We start from the raw sequence: 13,561 nt of genomic DNA, 5'->3' as shown, positions 1-13,561 counted from the left end.
GTCTCTATAGGACCATACAAAATACAAATTAAACTGTGGTTTTTATCACACTTCATATCATTCACTTAGCAAAATCATTTTGATTGCTTTATGACCTTAATTCTGATTTCCTTTTCTTTTGAACAAAATTCAGTAATCTAAGCTTTTTGAGGTTGCAAAGCACAGGGAAAACCTTAAGTGATGCATGCGAGCACATGTAGGGACTCCAAGGAACAATGGAAACAATTTCTTCAGGTCTCATGGAGAACTCAAGGTCGTTCTGGGAATCAGTGCATTGGCAAATCAGGTCTGAAGAAGAGGTGAAACACTTTTCGTGCATAGTTCTGATGACTGGGTCATCTACTTGTCTCTTGAGGATCAACAGTGCTTTACCATTATGATTACATTGTTTTTGCTTCTGCTGAACATTCTAACCATTGATCCTTCCATCACTTTCTATTTTATAGTATGGTTTCTGCTTATTAAACTCTCACTGTTTTCTACCTCATTCCTTAGCTTCAGTTGTCTGTTTTGAGCAAATAGACTTCCCAAAAGAGAGGGTTTTTTCCATTGAGTAAGTGGAAGTTCTCTGTCTGAGAACTTCTGTCTGATAAAATCAATGGTTGAAAGATAGTTGCCTTTGGGTTAGGTGCTTACCTTTGATTCTGTCAGCAATAGCTAGGGGAACGAGATCCTCCACTACAATTTGCCTGCTTGTATATTATGGAATGTCTTTTAAAGATTGAACTATCACCAGTTTGCTGATTATAAGTTGAAGTTTTAAACTTTTTAAGCAAGTTCATAAATAGTTATCAAGGAATTCCTGCTTCTTCAGATGTAGAAAGTTGAAAAGATTATCACTCCCAGTATCACAAAAAAGCCTATGTTACCTAATCTTCAGTCTAAAAATATCCATTAGTGGGTTAGTAGAGTATTTCAAGTGGTAGAGCACTTGCCCTGAGTTCAAACTCTAGTAAAACCAAAAAAAAAAAAAAAAAAAAAATATATATATATATGTATTCATTAGAGAACTAAGGTCACAGAGCAGCCAACTACCTAAAAGTGGGACCACTAAGGTAAGGTGGCATAGGAGCACTGGGGCTCACCAAAGCATGGGAGGAAAATAGGACTGCCATATAAGTGAATAAGAATGATTTATCTAACATATTACAAAAGGCCTAGTGTTTGCTAATAAACTATAGAGCCCTTGTGATTCACAGACCTAAGGGAAGTCACACACACTTACACTATGTTCTTTATGGACAGGTGCTAGCCAGGAAGCCTAGGAACTGAGAAGACTAAGATAAGCTCTGTGGTGGTATAGATTTGGAGGAGGGCAGTATCTTATGCTGTGGAATAAAAGCATGTCATCCTGCATAGACTGTCCCTTGGTCCTCTTGGGAGAAGTTGACACCGTGGAGGGTGGAGAAAGGGTGTGGGAGGATGAATATGGTAAAAATAACTGGGTACACATGTATATAAAAAGAAAAGTGGTATCTGTTGAAACTATTTCAGGAATGAGGGGAGAGGGGGGATAAAGGAGAATGGCGGAGGGGGTGAATTCAAGTATGATATATTTGATATATTATAAGAACCTTTGTAAATACCACAATGTACCCCTACCCAGCACAACAATAAAAATTTTTTAAATAAGAGGACATTTAAAAACAAAAAAAGCCTAAGCTTCAGAAGGAAGAGCATCATATCCTAGCTCCTCAGTGGCTCAGAGGAAGACTCATTGCAGCTTGTGGAAAAGAAAGGGAAGAAAACACATCTCTATGTCAGGGGACAGGCAGGCAGGCACACATATTATTGGAAGTCCCTTGCTCCTGGAGAAAATTAGCATCATTAAAAACGCCCGGACTCTAAAACTGAGGACCTAGAGAATGAGGCCTTAGCAAAAGTGAAGAACACTGCCTTCAACTCTCCATACCCACTTCTCCTGTCCTCAGGCTAGGAAACGCCAAGAAGTAGGCAACAGCAGCATACCACTGAAGAAAGATCAAGAGCATAGATTGGTGCTGGGCACAGTGGCTCGTGCCTGTTATCTCAACTACTCGGCACAGACATCAGGAGGATCACAGTTGGAGGCCAGCCCAGGCAAAATGTTATTGAGACTCCATCTCAAACAATAGCTGAGCGTGTACCCCACACCTGTCATCCCAGTTATACAGGAAGTATAAATAGGAGGATCACAGTCCAGGCCAGCCCAGGCAAAAAACAGAAGACCTTGTTTGAAAAAACAAACAAAAAGGGCTGGGGCATGGCTCAAGAGGTAGAGCTCTAGCAAGCTCAAAGGAAAAAAAACAAAAACAAAACAACAGAGACTTCAGGTACCCAGAGGATGCTCTCAATCTTCAAGATTTTAAATAGACCAGAATCCTAAAAAGTTCATTTACATGCGAAGGGAGAGGACATTGGAACTCTTAATAGAAAAACTATAAATAAAGGCAGAGAGATCAGAATTTTTTTTTTTTTGCAAGGAGAATGAAAATCTTCAATGAGAGGTCCATGTATAGAGAGAGGCATGAACATGGACCTCTTCTTACTGTCCCATTCTGCAAGGCCTGTCTAAATTGTGATGATAATTATTGTGTCGGTTCCAAAGAAGGTGTTTATAGAGTTACCATTTCATGTAAAGATATTCACTTATATATAAAAAGGCACATCCAAAGAAAACACTTGTAAAGTTGCAGCCCAAATTAACAAGACTGAACAGAATTCATCAGAAAATTTTGTTATTCTCCTTCCAGAAACACACAAGATCTTTGAGGAAAATGATTCACAATGGTCACCCACAGCTGTGTTCCTGGCACTAAAACTGGGGATTAATACAAAGTAGATGCTCAGTAAATAGTTGTTGAATAAAGTAATCTAGATTATTTTATCAACCAGCTATTTTTCAATTGGAATGGAATGCATATATATATTTTAAAAATCTAAACATTATAAAAGAATTCATGATGCAAAAAAAAACAAAGGGAGAGACTTTAAGTGCCCAAAGGATGCCTAACACTGACAGTGGTCAGGTACCATTGAGGAAAATCCTCCAGAAACCTAGTTCCTATCAGAACACAAAATGATTTTAAAGCTAACCATAGCAACAACAAAGCTCACTCAGATCAGCCCTGTCTCAGCAGCCCAGCTACACTAATGGCCTAGAAGAACTGTTTATTCCAAGACATAAATACTATTTAACTCATTCTCTTTTACACAGGAAGACCAATATTCAGTCGTAAATTGTATGATACAAAGAAGTAAAACACCCCATTGTTGAGAAACAGCATCAATATAACTAGACTCAGACATAACCTGTGTTTTGGAACTATCAGACAAGTAATTTAAACTGTGGTTAGCATGTTAAAGGCATAGTGGAAAAGATAGATACCCATAAATGAGTTAAGTGTCAGATTTTAGCAGAGAGATAAAAAGTGCAAAAAAATAAAATGAAAAATGCTTTAAAAAAAAAAGTAGCAAGGGAAGAATCTTTAAAAGAAACTCATGAATGTATTCAGTACATCCATGGGAAAAAGATCAGTAACCATGAAGATAGGTTGTTAAAATTACCAGAACTGAAATCAAAGAGGGGAAATAAAAGAAGGAATTAAAAAAAAAAGGACATCCAAGAGCTGTGGGACAGTAATAAATGTCTGATATGTAACTAATTTAACTACTTGTAATCTCAGAAGAGCTGTGGAACATTCACCAAAATAGACCATATTATGGGCCACTAAAAAAAAGTTTAAAAAATAATAATAATAATGTTCCCTGACCATTAGAGAATTAAATTAGAAATTAATAGCAAAAATCCAGAAAACTCACAAATATGTGAAGATTAAGCAACTCATTTCTAAATAACCCAGGAGTCATAGAAGAATTACATGTTAGATTAGAAAAGAAAAAAAAAAATCTGTTTACTCATCTGAGCTTCCACCTGAAGAAACTAGGAAAAGAAAAGCAAGGAAGGAAACTATGAAGATAAGAGTTATCTTCAACAACAAAAATAACCATGGAATTGAATACTCAAATAGAACTGATGATAAAATCTTACTTTGAAGAGAGTAAGATTGGTAAATCTCTAGTCAGACTGGTCAAGGAAAAAGGAAAAAAATTACCAATACGAGGAATAAAACAATGGGGATATCAGCACAGATCCTAAAGTCACTAACACATAGTAATGGAACGTTGTAAACAACTATACTTCTATTTATTTGTCAGTTTATGTGAAAGACAAATCCCTTGAAAGGCAAAAATTACTAAATTTCACTCAAAAAATAACCTCAATACATCTGTTAAAGAGGTTGAATTTAATATTAAAAACTTTCCAAGAAATAAATCCTCATGCCTAGACTATGTCTTCATTGTTTTATTCTGTCAAATGAATAAACACCAGTTCTGTATAATCTTTGAGAAAAATTTCCCAGCTTATCTTACAAAGCATCAGTGACCCTGATGTCAGACACATTATAAGAAGAGAGAGGAAAAAAAGAAAACAATATCCTTCATGAATACAAGCATGAAAATCCTGTTTTTTTTTTTTTTAAAGTTAGTAAGTCAAATACAGCAACAAGTAGAAAGGATAATACATCATGACCAAGTGGAGTGTATCCTGGAATTCAAAGCTGAGTCAACATTCAGTAATCACTAATTCACCATACCAACAAATTTAAAGAGAAAAGCATTTAATCTTTGTAGTAGATGCAACAAAAGAATTAGACAAAATTTACCACCCATTTATGAGAAAAATGCTCAGCAAACTAGGGGTCAAAGGTAACTGTCTCAGAATCTCAAATAACATCATACTCATGGTAAAAGGCCAAAAGCTTCCTACTGAGACTAGGAACACACCAAAGTCTTCTCTCCCTATTACTATTTGTTTGTTTGTCATGGGTCACAGCTCCTGAGTTCAAGTTATTCTCCCACCTCAGCCTCCTGGGTGCTGGAAATGCAAACATGCACCACCATGCTGCCTGGCTATCACTGAAACTTCATGCTACAGGTCCCAGTCAGTGCAGTGAGTCAGGAAAAGTAATGAAAGGCATAAACAGAAACCAGGAGATTCCAAAGTGAGAAGGATGCAACCAAACATTTTTTCAAGTGTTAACTTAAAAAGCAGTATTTATATGCATTTCCTTCAGCCACTCTTCGTTGGAACCTTTCAATGGAAGCAGAAGCTTGTCTTCCTATGTGGCAACTGACCAACCTAAGAATACCTTGCAGTGCAGTCACCTTTTTGTTATTTAACTGTGTGTAGACTACTTGATTCTTAGATGAAGAACAAAGAGACTAGAATTTGTTTAATAAATTGAGTAATACCACAGTTTCTTACTATGTTGACAGTAAGTGAAGTTGACATTTTTGTGAAAACAGTGAGGTTTGAACTCATGGCTTCATGCTTGCTGGGCAGCCACTCTACCAGTTGAGCCACAACCTCAAGCCCTTTTTTGACAGGGTCTCATGCATTTTTTGCCTGTGATTGACCTCAGGTCATAATTCTCCCAACATGCATTACTTGTTTGTTAAGATGGATTTGCTTTAACTTTTTCTCCCAGGCTGGCCTTAACTGTGATTCTTCTGATCTCTGCTGCCTGAGTGACTGGGATTACAGGTATGAGTTCCTGCACCCAGCTATACCCAGATTTTTGTTGCATGTCAAACTACCTGAGATTTATTTTGGTTCACAGTTTCAGAGGTTTCAGATCAAGGTGAACTGAATCTGCTTCTTGGGCCTGAGGCCTGGCAGAATATCATGGTTTTGGGAGCATGTGGCAGAGACTGCTCACTCCATGGTGGCAGAAATAACAGGAAGGGGGCCAGGGCCAAGTATACCTTTGAAAGGCACAATCCAAAGTGACCTATTTCCTCTACCTAGGCTTTAACTTCCATGGTCCTACCACCTTTCAGTAATCTACTCAAGTTTTGAATTCATCAAGGGGTTGAACCGTTGATTAGGTCAGTACCCTCATGATCTAACTGTATTTAGAAACTCCCTCATAGACACACCCACAGTTGTGCTTTGCTAACCTCCTAGGCATTTCTCAACCCAATCAAGTTAACAGTCAAAATTGACCATCCCAGTTTGGCACTGTGGTACACTCCTGTAATTCTAGCTTCTTCAGAGGCAAAGGCAGGAGGATCCAGCATTCAAGGCCATCTTGGGCAAAGTTAGTGAGACTCTATATCTAAACCAAAATACAAAGGAAAGGGCTGGAAGGGGGTTGACATGACTTTTGCCTAGCCTGGGCAAGGCCCTGGGTCAATCCCCAGTACCAGAGAGGTGGGTGAGGGAAGTCATCACAATAGAACTGTTTATCTCACAGTAGTTATATGCCATTACACTACTGGCATCAAAATTTGAGAAGGTTTTTTTTTTTTTTTTGTAAGTGTACTTTGTTTTCAGAGCTTTCAGAAGTTAGTTTTGAGTGTATTAATCCAAATCTATGTGAAGTATAACTTTACCAACTTTTGTCTCGCAGATCCACAAACTATTTACTGAAGCATACCCATAGGAAGGTAAAATTGAAGGCAATGCGAATATGTTTGAAACTAAAAATGGAATTTATAGTGACAGAACAATTAATTCTTTTATTTTTTACATGATTCTCAAGTCTAGAAATGCATGTCTAAAGTAAATATTCTCAGATGAAGAAAGAGGTAATTGGGTTACTATTTTGTACGTATTTACTAGACATAAACTTATATGAGTACTATGTGAGCTTCAGGAATACACTCCAGCACTGCTATATCTTTTCTCATTAATGTTGCTCACCTCATTTGTTTAATTTGAAATACCAGTAATACACAAAGTTGAATGCATAGAAGTGTAGAATGACAAAAATGAACATATTCAGGATGCTGTAAGTGCCAACCACTGCGCAAGTGTTTGAAATATATTGTTTACTTACAACAATGTGAAATGCATGTTATTACTACTGAATTTATAAGGGGATAAGACAGGGCCTCAGTATCCTCCCCAAGGCCAAGTTCATACTCTCAAAGACTACAAAAGTACAGTTTACAAGTTCCATAGCAAAGGGATAAGTAAATTGTTATGTTAACATTTTCTATTAACATTAGAGAAAGCTTCTTGGAGGAAAATATCACATTTGTGAAGGAGGCTTGGCTTAATAGGTGGAGGGAGGTCTGCCTAGCAAGCAGGGAGCCTTAAGTTCAAACCCCAGTACCAGTACCACTAAAATAAAAAAGATGCCTTTTGCATACAACAGGATATGCAGCAAGTAGAAAACAGCATAAACAAAGGAGTGAGAAAGTAGGGGAGATAAGCTAAATGTGATCCAATTATGCTGAATGGTTTTTTTTATTCTTTTTATTTTTTATTAGGATATATTCATTGTACAGGGGGATTTATTGTGACCAATTCCAAACAGGTTTATATTGTACATTGGCTGGATTACCATCTCTCCCCAACCCCCTCCCTGCCCCACTTAATGCAATTGTAAGAGATTTCATTGTTCTATTTCATGTAAGTATATGAAGTCCATCAACCACGTTCCCTCACCTTAATCTCACCCTTCTCCCTCCCACAAGTACCCCCCACACACACTGTACCTATTTTACAGTCCTGTCTTTCGTTATTAATTTCTAAGTCAGTGTTCAAAGGGGTTTTTCAGTGTATCCCTGCTGTGAGTATACTTTACTTTGGTCTGTTTATCCCATTCCATTACTCTCCCTTACCCCTTTTCTCCCAGCCCTCAGTTTTCAGTAGCTTTCAGTACACATCCTTATAACCTCTACCTTCACGGATGCTATATATTATGATATTATCGACACTTTATTTTCTCCTTTCTCTCCTTCTCTGAGTTCCATAGTGTAATTCTACTATTACAAACATGTTCTACATATAAATTTACACATGGTCATGTTTGCTTTTAGGTATATGTCTATTTTTTTTATCTGTCTTCCACACTCAGCCTTTAACTTTCTGAACCTGGCTTACTTCACATAACCTGAAGTTCTCCAATTGCATCCATTTACCTTCAAACGCATGATGCCATTCTTCCTTATTGCTGAGTAAAACTCCATTATATGTCACATTTTCTTAATCCAGTCCTCAGTTGTAGGGCATCTAGGTTGTTTCCATGGCGTGGCTATTGTGAGCAGTGCTGTGATAAACATCACTGTGCAGGTGTCTCTGTTATATCCTGACTTACGTTCCTTTGGATATATGCCCAGGAGCGATATCACTGGATTTTATGGCAGTTCTGTTTTTAGCTTTTTGAGGAATCACCATAATGCTTTCCATAATGGTTGTACATGCTAAATGTTTTAAAACGAGTAATAGGAGCCAGTGTTGGAAAGGTATGTTTGGATCAGATTTTGAGAAGCTTTCACAAATGTCATTTAAGCCAGTTTGTATATTTTTCTTACAGGCAAGAACTAAAAAGCACAAGAGAACTATCTATGTGCTTGGTTAAGTGTGGAAGCTCCTAATAAACTCCAGTTAGCATTTCTTTAAGAACCTAATCATAAGATTTTTTTCTCACAAAATTTTCAGCCAACTTTTCTAACTGTAAGATAGACTTCAGTATTCCCAAAGACTCATTTCAGTATTTATCATGTACTGTGCACATTTTATTTGATGTGTTTTTTTGTTGATGTATAGTCTGGCATTGATAATAATATTTCTAAAATGGAGTACAGTTGCACTGTATCCATTGTGAGACATATTCTTGTAAGTAGAATCCAATTATAAGTCTCAATTTGGTGATTTTGTACTGAAATGTATCCTTTTGGCATCAATATTGCAATAACAATCATTAGCTTAATCATTAGCATAATAAATATTGACATTAATACCATAATTCACCGATACACTAAACTAAGTGATTAATGAACAGGTTGGAGTTTGAATCCCAGTATTGTGATTTTTCTTTGTAGCTCAGAACAAATTACTCAGTCTCTCCAAGACTGTTCTTTCATCTGTTAAGTGAGGATGATAACAGCTTCATGAGTTGTTGAGAAGATTAATATTTATAACATGCATGGCACGTAGAATATGCTCATAAGTTCTAATAGCTGCCGTTCTTGGTAATCATTACAAGTTAATATTAATAAGTTTAATGTTTGTATTCTTTGGTTTAAAATGGTTCTGATTATGAAATTGATGCTTTATATTACATTTTAAACCAGCTAACAGTTGAGAAATAGTGTAGTGGTTAAGAACATGACTCTGAGCCCAAATTTATCTTCACAACTTATTACTAGGCTGACCTTGAACAAGTTAAATGCCCTGTATATCACTTCTCTCAGCTTTAAAATGAGTGTGTAACAGTAGTACATTTCTTTCAGGAATGGTTATAAGGATTAGGTCTTACAGTTTTTTACACTTAGTGTTGTCAGGTTTTGTCACTACTATTAATTTGTTGTTGAATAAATTATTTTTGTCACATTTTAGGTGAATCTTGGAAGCAACCAGTACCTTTTCTCTGTCATAGTGGATCCTAAAGAAATGCCCTGCTTCTGTTTGCGCCACGATGTTGATGCCCTGCTCTGGCAACCACACTCTGGCAAACAAGATGACATGTGGGAGCACATTGCAACATTCAATGCACTAGGTATAAGCCTGCCCTCTGACAGCATTTCCATTAGGTCAAAAATGAGTCATTATTATTTTTAATTTCTCTTTTCCTTTTTAACTTGAGCAGCCCAATTACATGCAGATGTATTTACGCTATGATTTGGTTGCTTATGTTATAGTTAATGGGGTTAGTACTATTAGAACAGTAGGAGTAATCTGTTCTTATACTTGTGTACAAGATCAACACAGAGTAGAAATGAAAATAGTTTTCTAACCACTTGACTCATTCTAGTCAGTTATTGCTTGTTTTAATTCTGTAAGCTACACAGTATTACAGTATGAACACAGAGCTTTTACAGTATCCTGCATGAAACTTGCATTTAGGTTTATTCAGAGCAGTCTTTAAAAACATAACAAAAGACAAGACTGTAAAATAGGTACAGCATATGAGGGGGATACTTGTAGGAGGGGAGAGGGTGAGCAAAGGAGATTAAAGTGTGGGAATATGGTTGATGGACTTCATATACTCATGCAACATAGAACAAAGAAATCTCTTGAAATAGTTTTAAGTGGGGTGGGGAGGGAGTTGGGGGTTATCTAACGAATGTACAATATAAGCATATTTGGAATTGTTACAATGAATCCCCCCTGTACAACAAATATATCCTAATAAGAAAATTAATTAAAAAATAAAAATAAAAACATAATAGAATTTTGCCCTAAGATAATGCACATGTCTCATTAGGAGGCATCCATTATTAAACTTAGGTTCAGAAGAATCTAAAAATAGCCATTGTAATGAAAAGACTTATGCAGAGTGGTAAGAGAAAAAACAGTGGTTTCAAAGAGAAAATTCTGGTTTCAGAACTAGGGCTTGAAAAATTTTAAACTACATAATTGTGGACTTATGCAATCATTAATGTTATGTCAAAATACATTTTGTATTGTATGGGAGAAATTTTTTTACGTGAGTTAATCACAGTTACTGTTCTATCAAAAGGTTATTTTAAACTGCAGCAATAAGTAAAATTATGCATCTTAATGCCTAGTTTACATCTTAATGGCTAGCTGCAGAGATTTGTCAATTACTCTTATAGCTAATAATGTAGGGTACTAAACTAGTTATTTCAAACTTCAGATGGACTTTTTGACCTGAAATACAAAGTTAGATTAATTTATTTTGTTTAACTACACAATTTCTAGCCTCTCGACTATAATTTATATTTTTAAAATTCTATTCACTCTTCCTTCAGTAAGAGGAAAGTTCTGTATAATATTTTGATGCTAATGTCCTCCATTTGTATGCCCATTTCTTAGTTCAGAGGAATTCTATGCTTGAGTCTAAGTTAAATCAATTTTGCATTAAATATGCACTAATATGTACTAATCTGTCAAAGTTGGCCTGTACAGCTAACTCTAAACTACTTGTGTAGTTACCAACATCCTCTTCACTTTACCCTCCTCAGACCCTACTTAACAGTTAAGTCCAGGAAGACCTGTCTGCTTCATGGCTTTGCTCAGTTGTTGTTTGATGAGATCTCAATTTTCATTGGTGTTAACATTTTTTATCTCACATGTTACAATATTCAGTAACTTTGTCCCATAATACCTTTTAATCTGTGAAGAGATACTTTTTAAACATGTACATGATTTTAAGATAAAATTAAGATTTTTCAATTTATTTAGTTTTCAGGATATTCTAATTAAATTTTTATAGATAATTGATTTTTTAGCTTCTAATGGTCTCAAGGTTCTATTTTGGGGAGTTGACATACAATAGAGTCCTCGTACAATGTTGATATTGGTGTTTAAAAATACCACAAACACAGGCCAGGCTTGGTGGCACATAATTGCAATCTAAGCTACTTGGAAAACAGGAGAATTGTGGTACAAGGTTAATCCTGGGAAAAGTTAGTGAGACCCAATCTCAAAAAGAAGCCAGATGTAGTGGTACAAACTGATCGAGGTGGTGCACATGTAGAGGCCCAGCTACTCTGGAAGTGGAGGTAGGAGGATCATAGTCCGAGGCCTGGCCCAGGCAAAAGTGTGAGACCCTATCTGAAAAAAGCAAAGCAAAAGGACTGGCAGTGTGGCTCAAGTCGTAGAGTGCTTAAGAATTAGTTCAATCCTCAGTACCATCAAAAAACACAACAAAAAACACAGGGATTATAGGGATAATGAGATAATACACTTAGAAGATTAATTCTTCAGGGATGCATTGTGAGCAGAAACAGTAATAAATCTAATATAACAAATCTTGAATAACTATGATGGTATCTTATAGACATTTTCCCATTTACTTCATAAGAGAAGACATGATTTTGTGATTCCATATCTGTTATTCATCCACCTACATCTTTAATTAGTATTTAGAGATTTTTTTAGAATGTATTTAGTGTTAAATTTCAGACATTTTTAGTATTTTAATTATTCATGGAAATTGAATTGAATTACATTGTGATTTTCTTGAAGAAAGGAAGCCCTGTTCCTTAGGAAATAAAGCTGTATTTTTGCAGCAGTTGGGAGAGAAATTGATTGGGGGTAATCATTAATGGTTCTGAATTCAACCATTATTGAGTATTTATGGTACCCACATACATTTATTTAAGCATTTTCATTTGTAGTAGAAATTACATAATAGTAAATGTTAAATCATGATTCCCTCCCTTCTGTTTAATGTATACTTCTTTTGTTTGTCTTTATATTCTTTGCAGGTTATGTCCAAGCATCAAAGAGAGACAAAAAATTTTTTGCCTGTGCTCCAAATTACTCCTATGCAGCCCTTTGTGAGTGCCTGCGCCGAGTATTCATCTACCGTCAGCCTACTCCCATGCCTACTGTGCTTTACAACAGAAAGGAAGGAAGGCACGTCGGACAGGTTGCTAAGCAGCAAGTAGCAAGCCTAGAAACCAATGATCCTATTTTAGGCTTTCAGGCAACAAATGAGAGATTATTTGTTCTCACTACCAAAAATCTCTTTTTAATAAAAGTAAATACAGAGAATTAACTTCTGCAACATGTTGGCTGTCTGTACTGGAAAAGTATTCAGTGGTACCTGGAGGACTAAGTGGTTATACCATACCCTGATATATATTAATGTCTTAAGTAAAAATACCTTGTATGAATTTTTATCATTTCAGGGATATTAGAAATGTATCCAAGACATTATGATTCTGTAAAAGCTATTAAGTGAAGCTACAGATTTAGAGAACATTGATTTCTGTAAAAAACATAAAGATTGTATTGGCAAGTATAATTATTTTTTAAAAACCAACTAGACTCTCCTCTTTTATATGAAACATGTACAGTTCAGTGTTTAAAAATAAAAATATTTATCGTGTGCTCTGTTCATGGATTATGTTGGTATAGTCTATACCCAGAGAATATATAGGGTAACACATATAATGTTTAGCTTTGTAAATAAGTACTTAAATAGATTGAATAGCTTACTCTACATAAAGGGGGATTTGCAAAAATATAGCAGGTCAAAAGTTTTAAAGGATCCATGAAATGAGGATCCATTATTATTTTTCAAATTAAGCAAAGTTTTGTTTAGTTTTTATCTGTTTGTTCTGCCATAAAGATGATAATGTTCCACATTATCCATTGTTGTGACAAACTACCTAAAGCTCAGTGTTTTTTTAAAATAAAGTTGATGATTTTTCATAGTTCTGTTAGTTGGCTGTCTGCTCTGCATGGTCTTTCAACCTCTACTAGTCTAAAGTGGGTTCTTCCCATTACAGAGAACACATTCTAAGAGGGCACGCTCCACAGTGCTAGAGCTTACCCAGCCCGTACTTCTATCATATTTGCTAATGTTCCTTTGGATAAAGCAAGCCACATGACCAAACCTAGGCTCCTTGTGAGAGGTGATGTCATACAAGGAGGTATAACAGCTGGAGGTGATGATTCACTTGGGGCTATTAATGTAAATCTACACAGGAATGAATTATAAATTCTCCTTATTAAGTAAATTCTCCAAATTTTCTCACAGTTTAAATAAAATAATCCTGTTTATACTTTGAATTATTTTCACCATGAGTT

At 35.9% G+C, this 13,561-nt stretch overlaps 1 protein-coding gene across 3 annotated transcripts in view; it reads left to right on the top strand.

Annotated features, from left to right (window-relative positions):
• The window catches only part of Nudcd1 (NudC domain containing 1), a 55,583-nt gene extending 42,398 nt beyond the window's left edge, over window positions 1–13,185 (top strand). Inside the window, exons 9-12 of one of the 3 annotated variants that reach the window (XM_074069059.1) lie at window positions 5,532–5,587; window positions 6,456–6,492; window positions 9,395–9,554; window positions 12,232–13,185. In XM_074069059.1, coding sequence (XP_073925160.1) covers window positions 5,532–5,587; window positions 6,456–6,492; window positions 9,395–9,554; window positions 12,232–12,524 — 546 coding nt within the window. In that variant the 3' untranslated portion in view covers window positions 12,525–13,185. Of the gene's footprint in view, window positions 1–5,531; window positions 5,588–5,851; window positions 6,493–9,394; window positions 9,555–12,231 lie in introns of those variants that run through there. The other 2 variants (XM_020180834.2, XM_074069060.1) reach the window with 2 other exon arrangements.
• The last annotated feature ends 376 nt before the right edge of the window (window positions 13,186–13,561 follow it).

The sequence above is a fragment of the Castor canadensis genome, chromosome 3 (assembly GCF_047511655.1).
Source record: "Castor canadensis chromosome 3, mCasCan1.hap1v2, whole genome shotgun sequence".
Lineage (NCBI taxonomy): Eukaryota > Metazoa > Chordata > Mammalia > Rodentia > Castoridae > Castor > Castor canadensis.
This window is presented reverse-complemented; position numbering and strand designations above follow the sequence as displayed.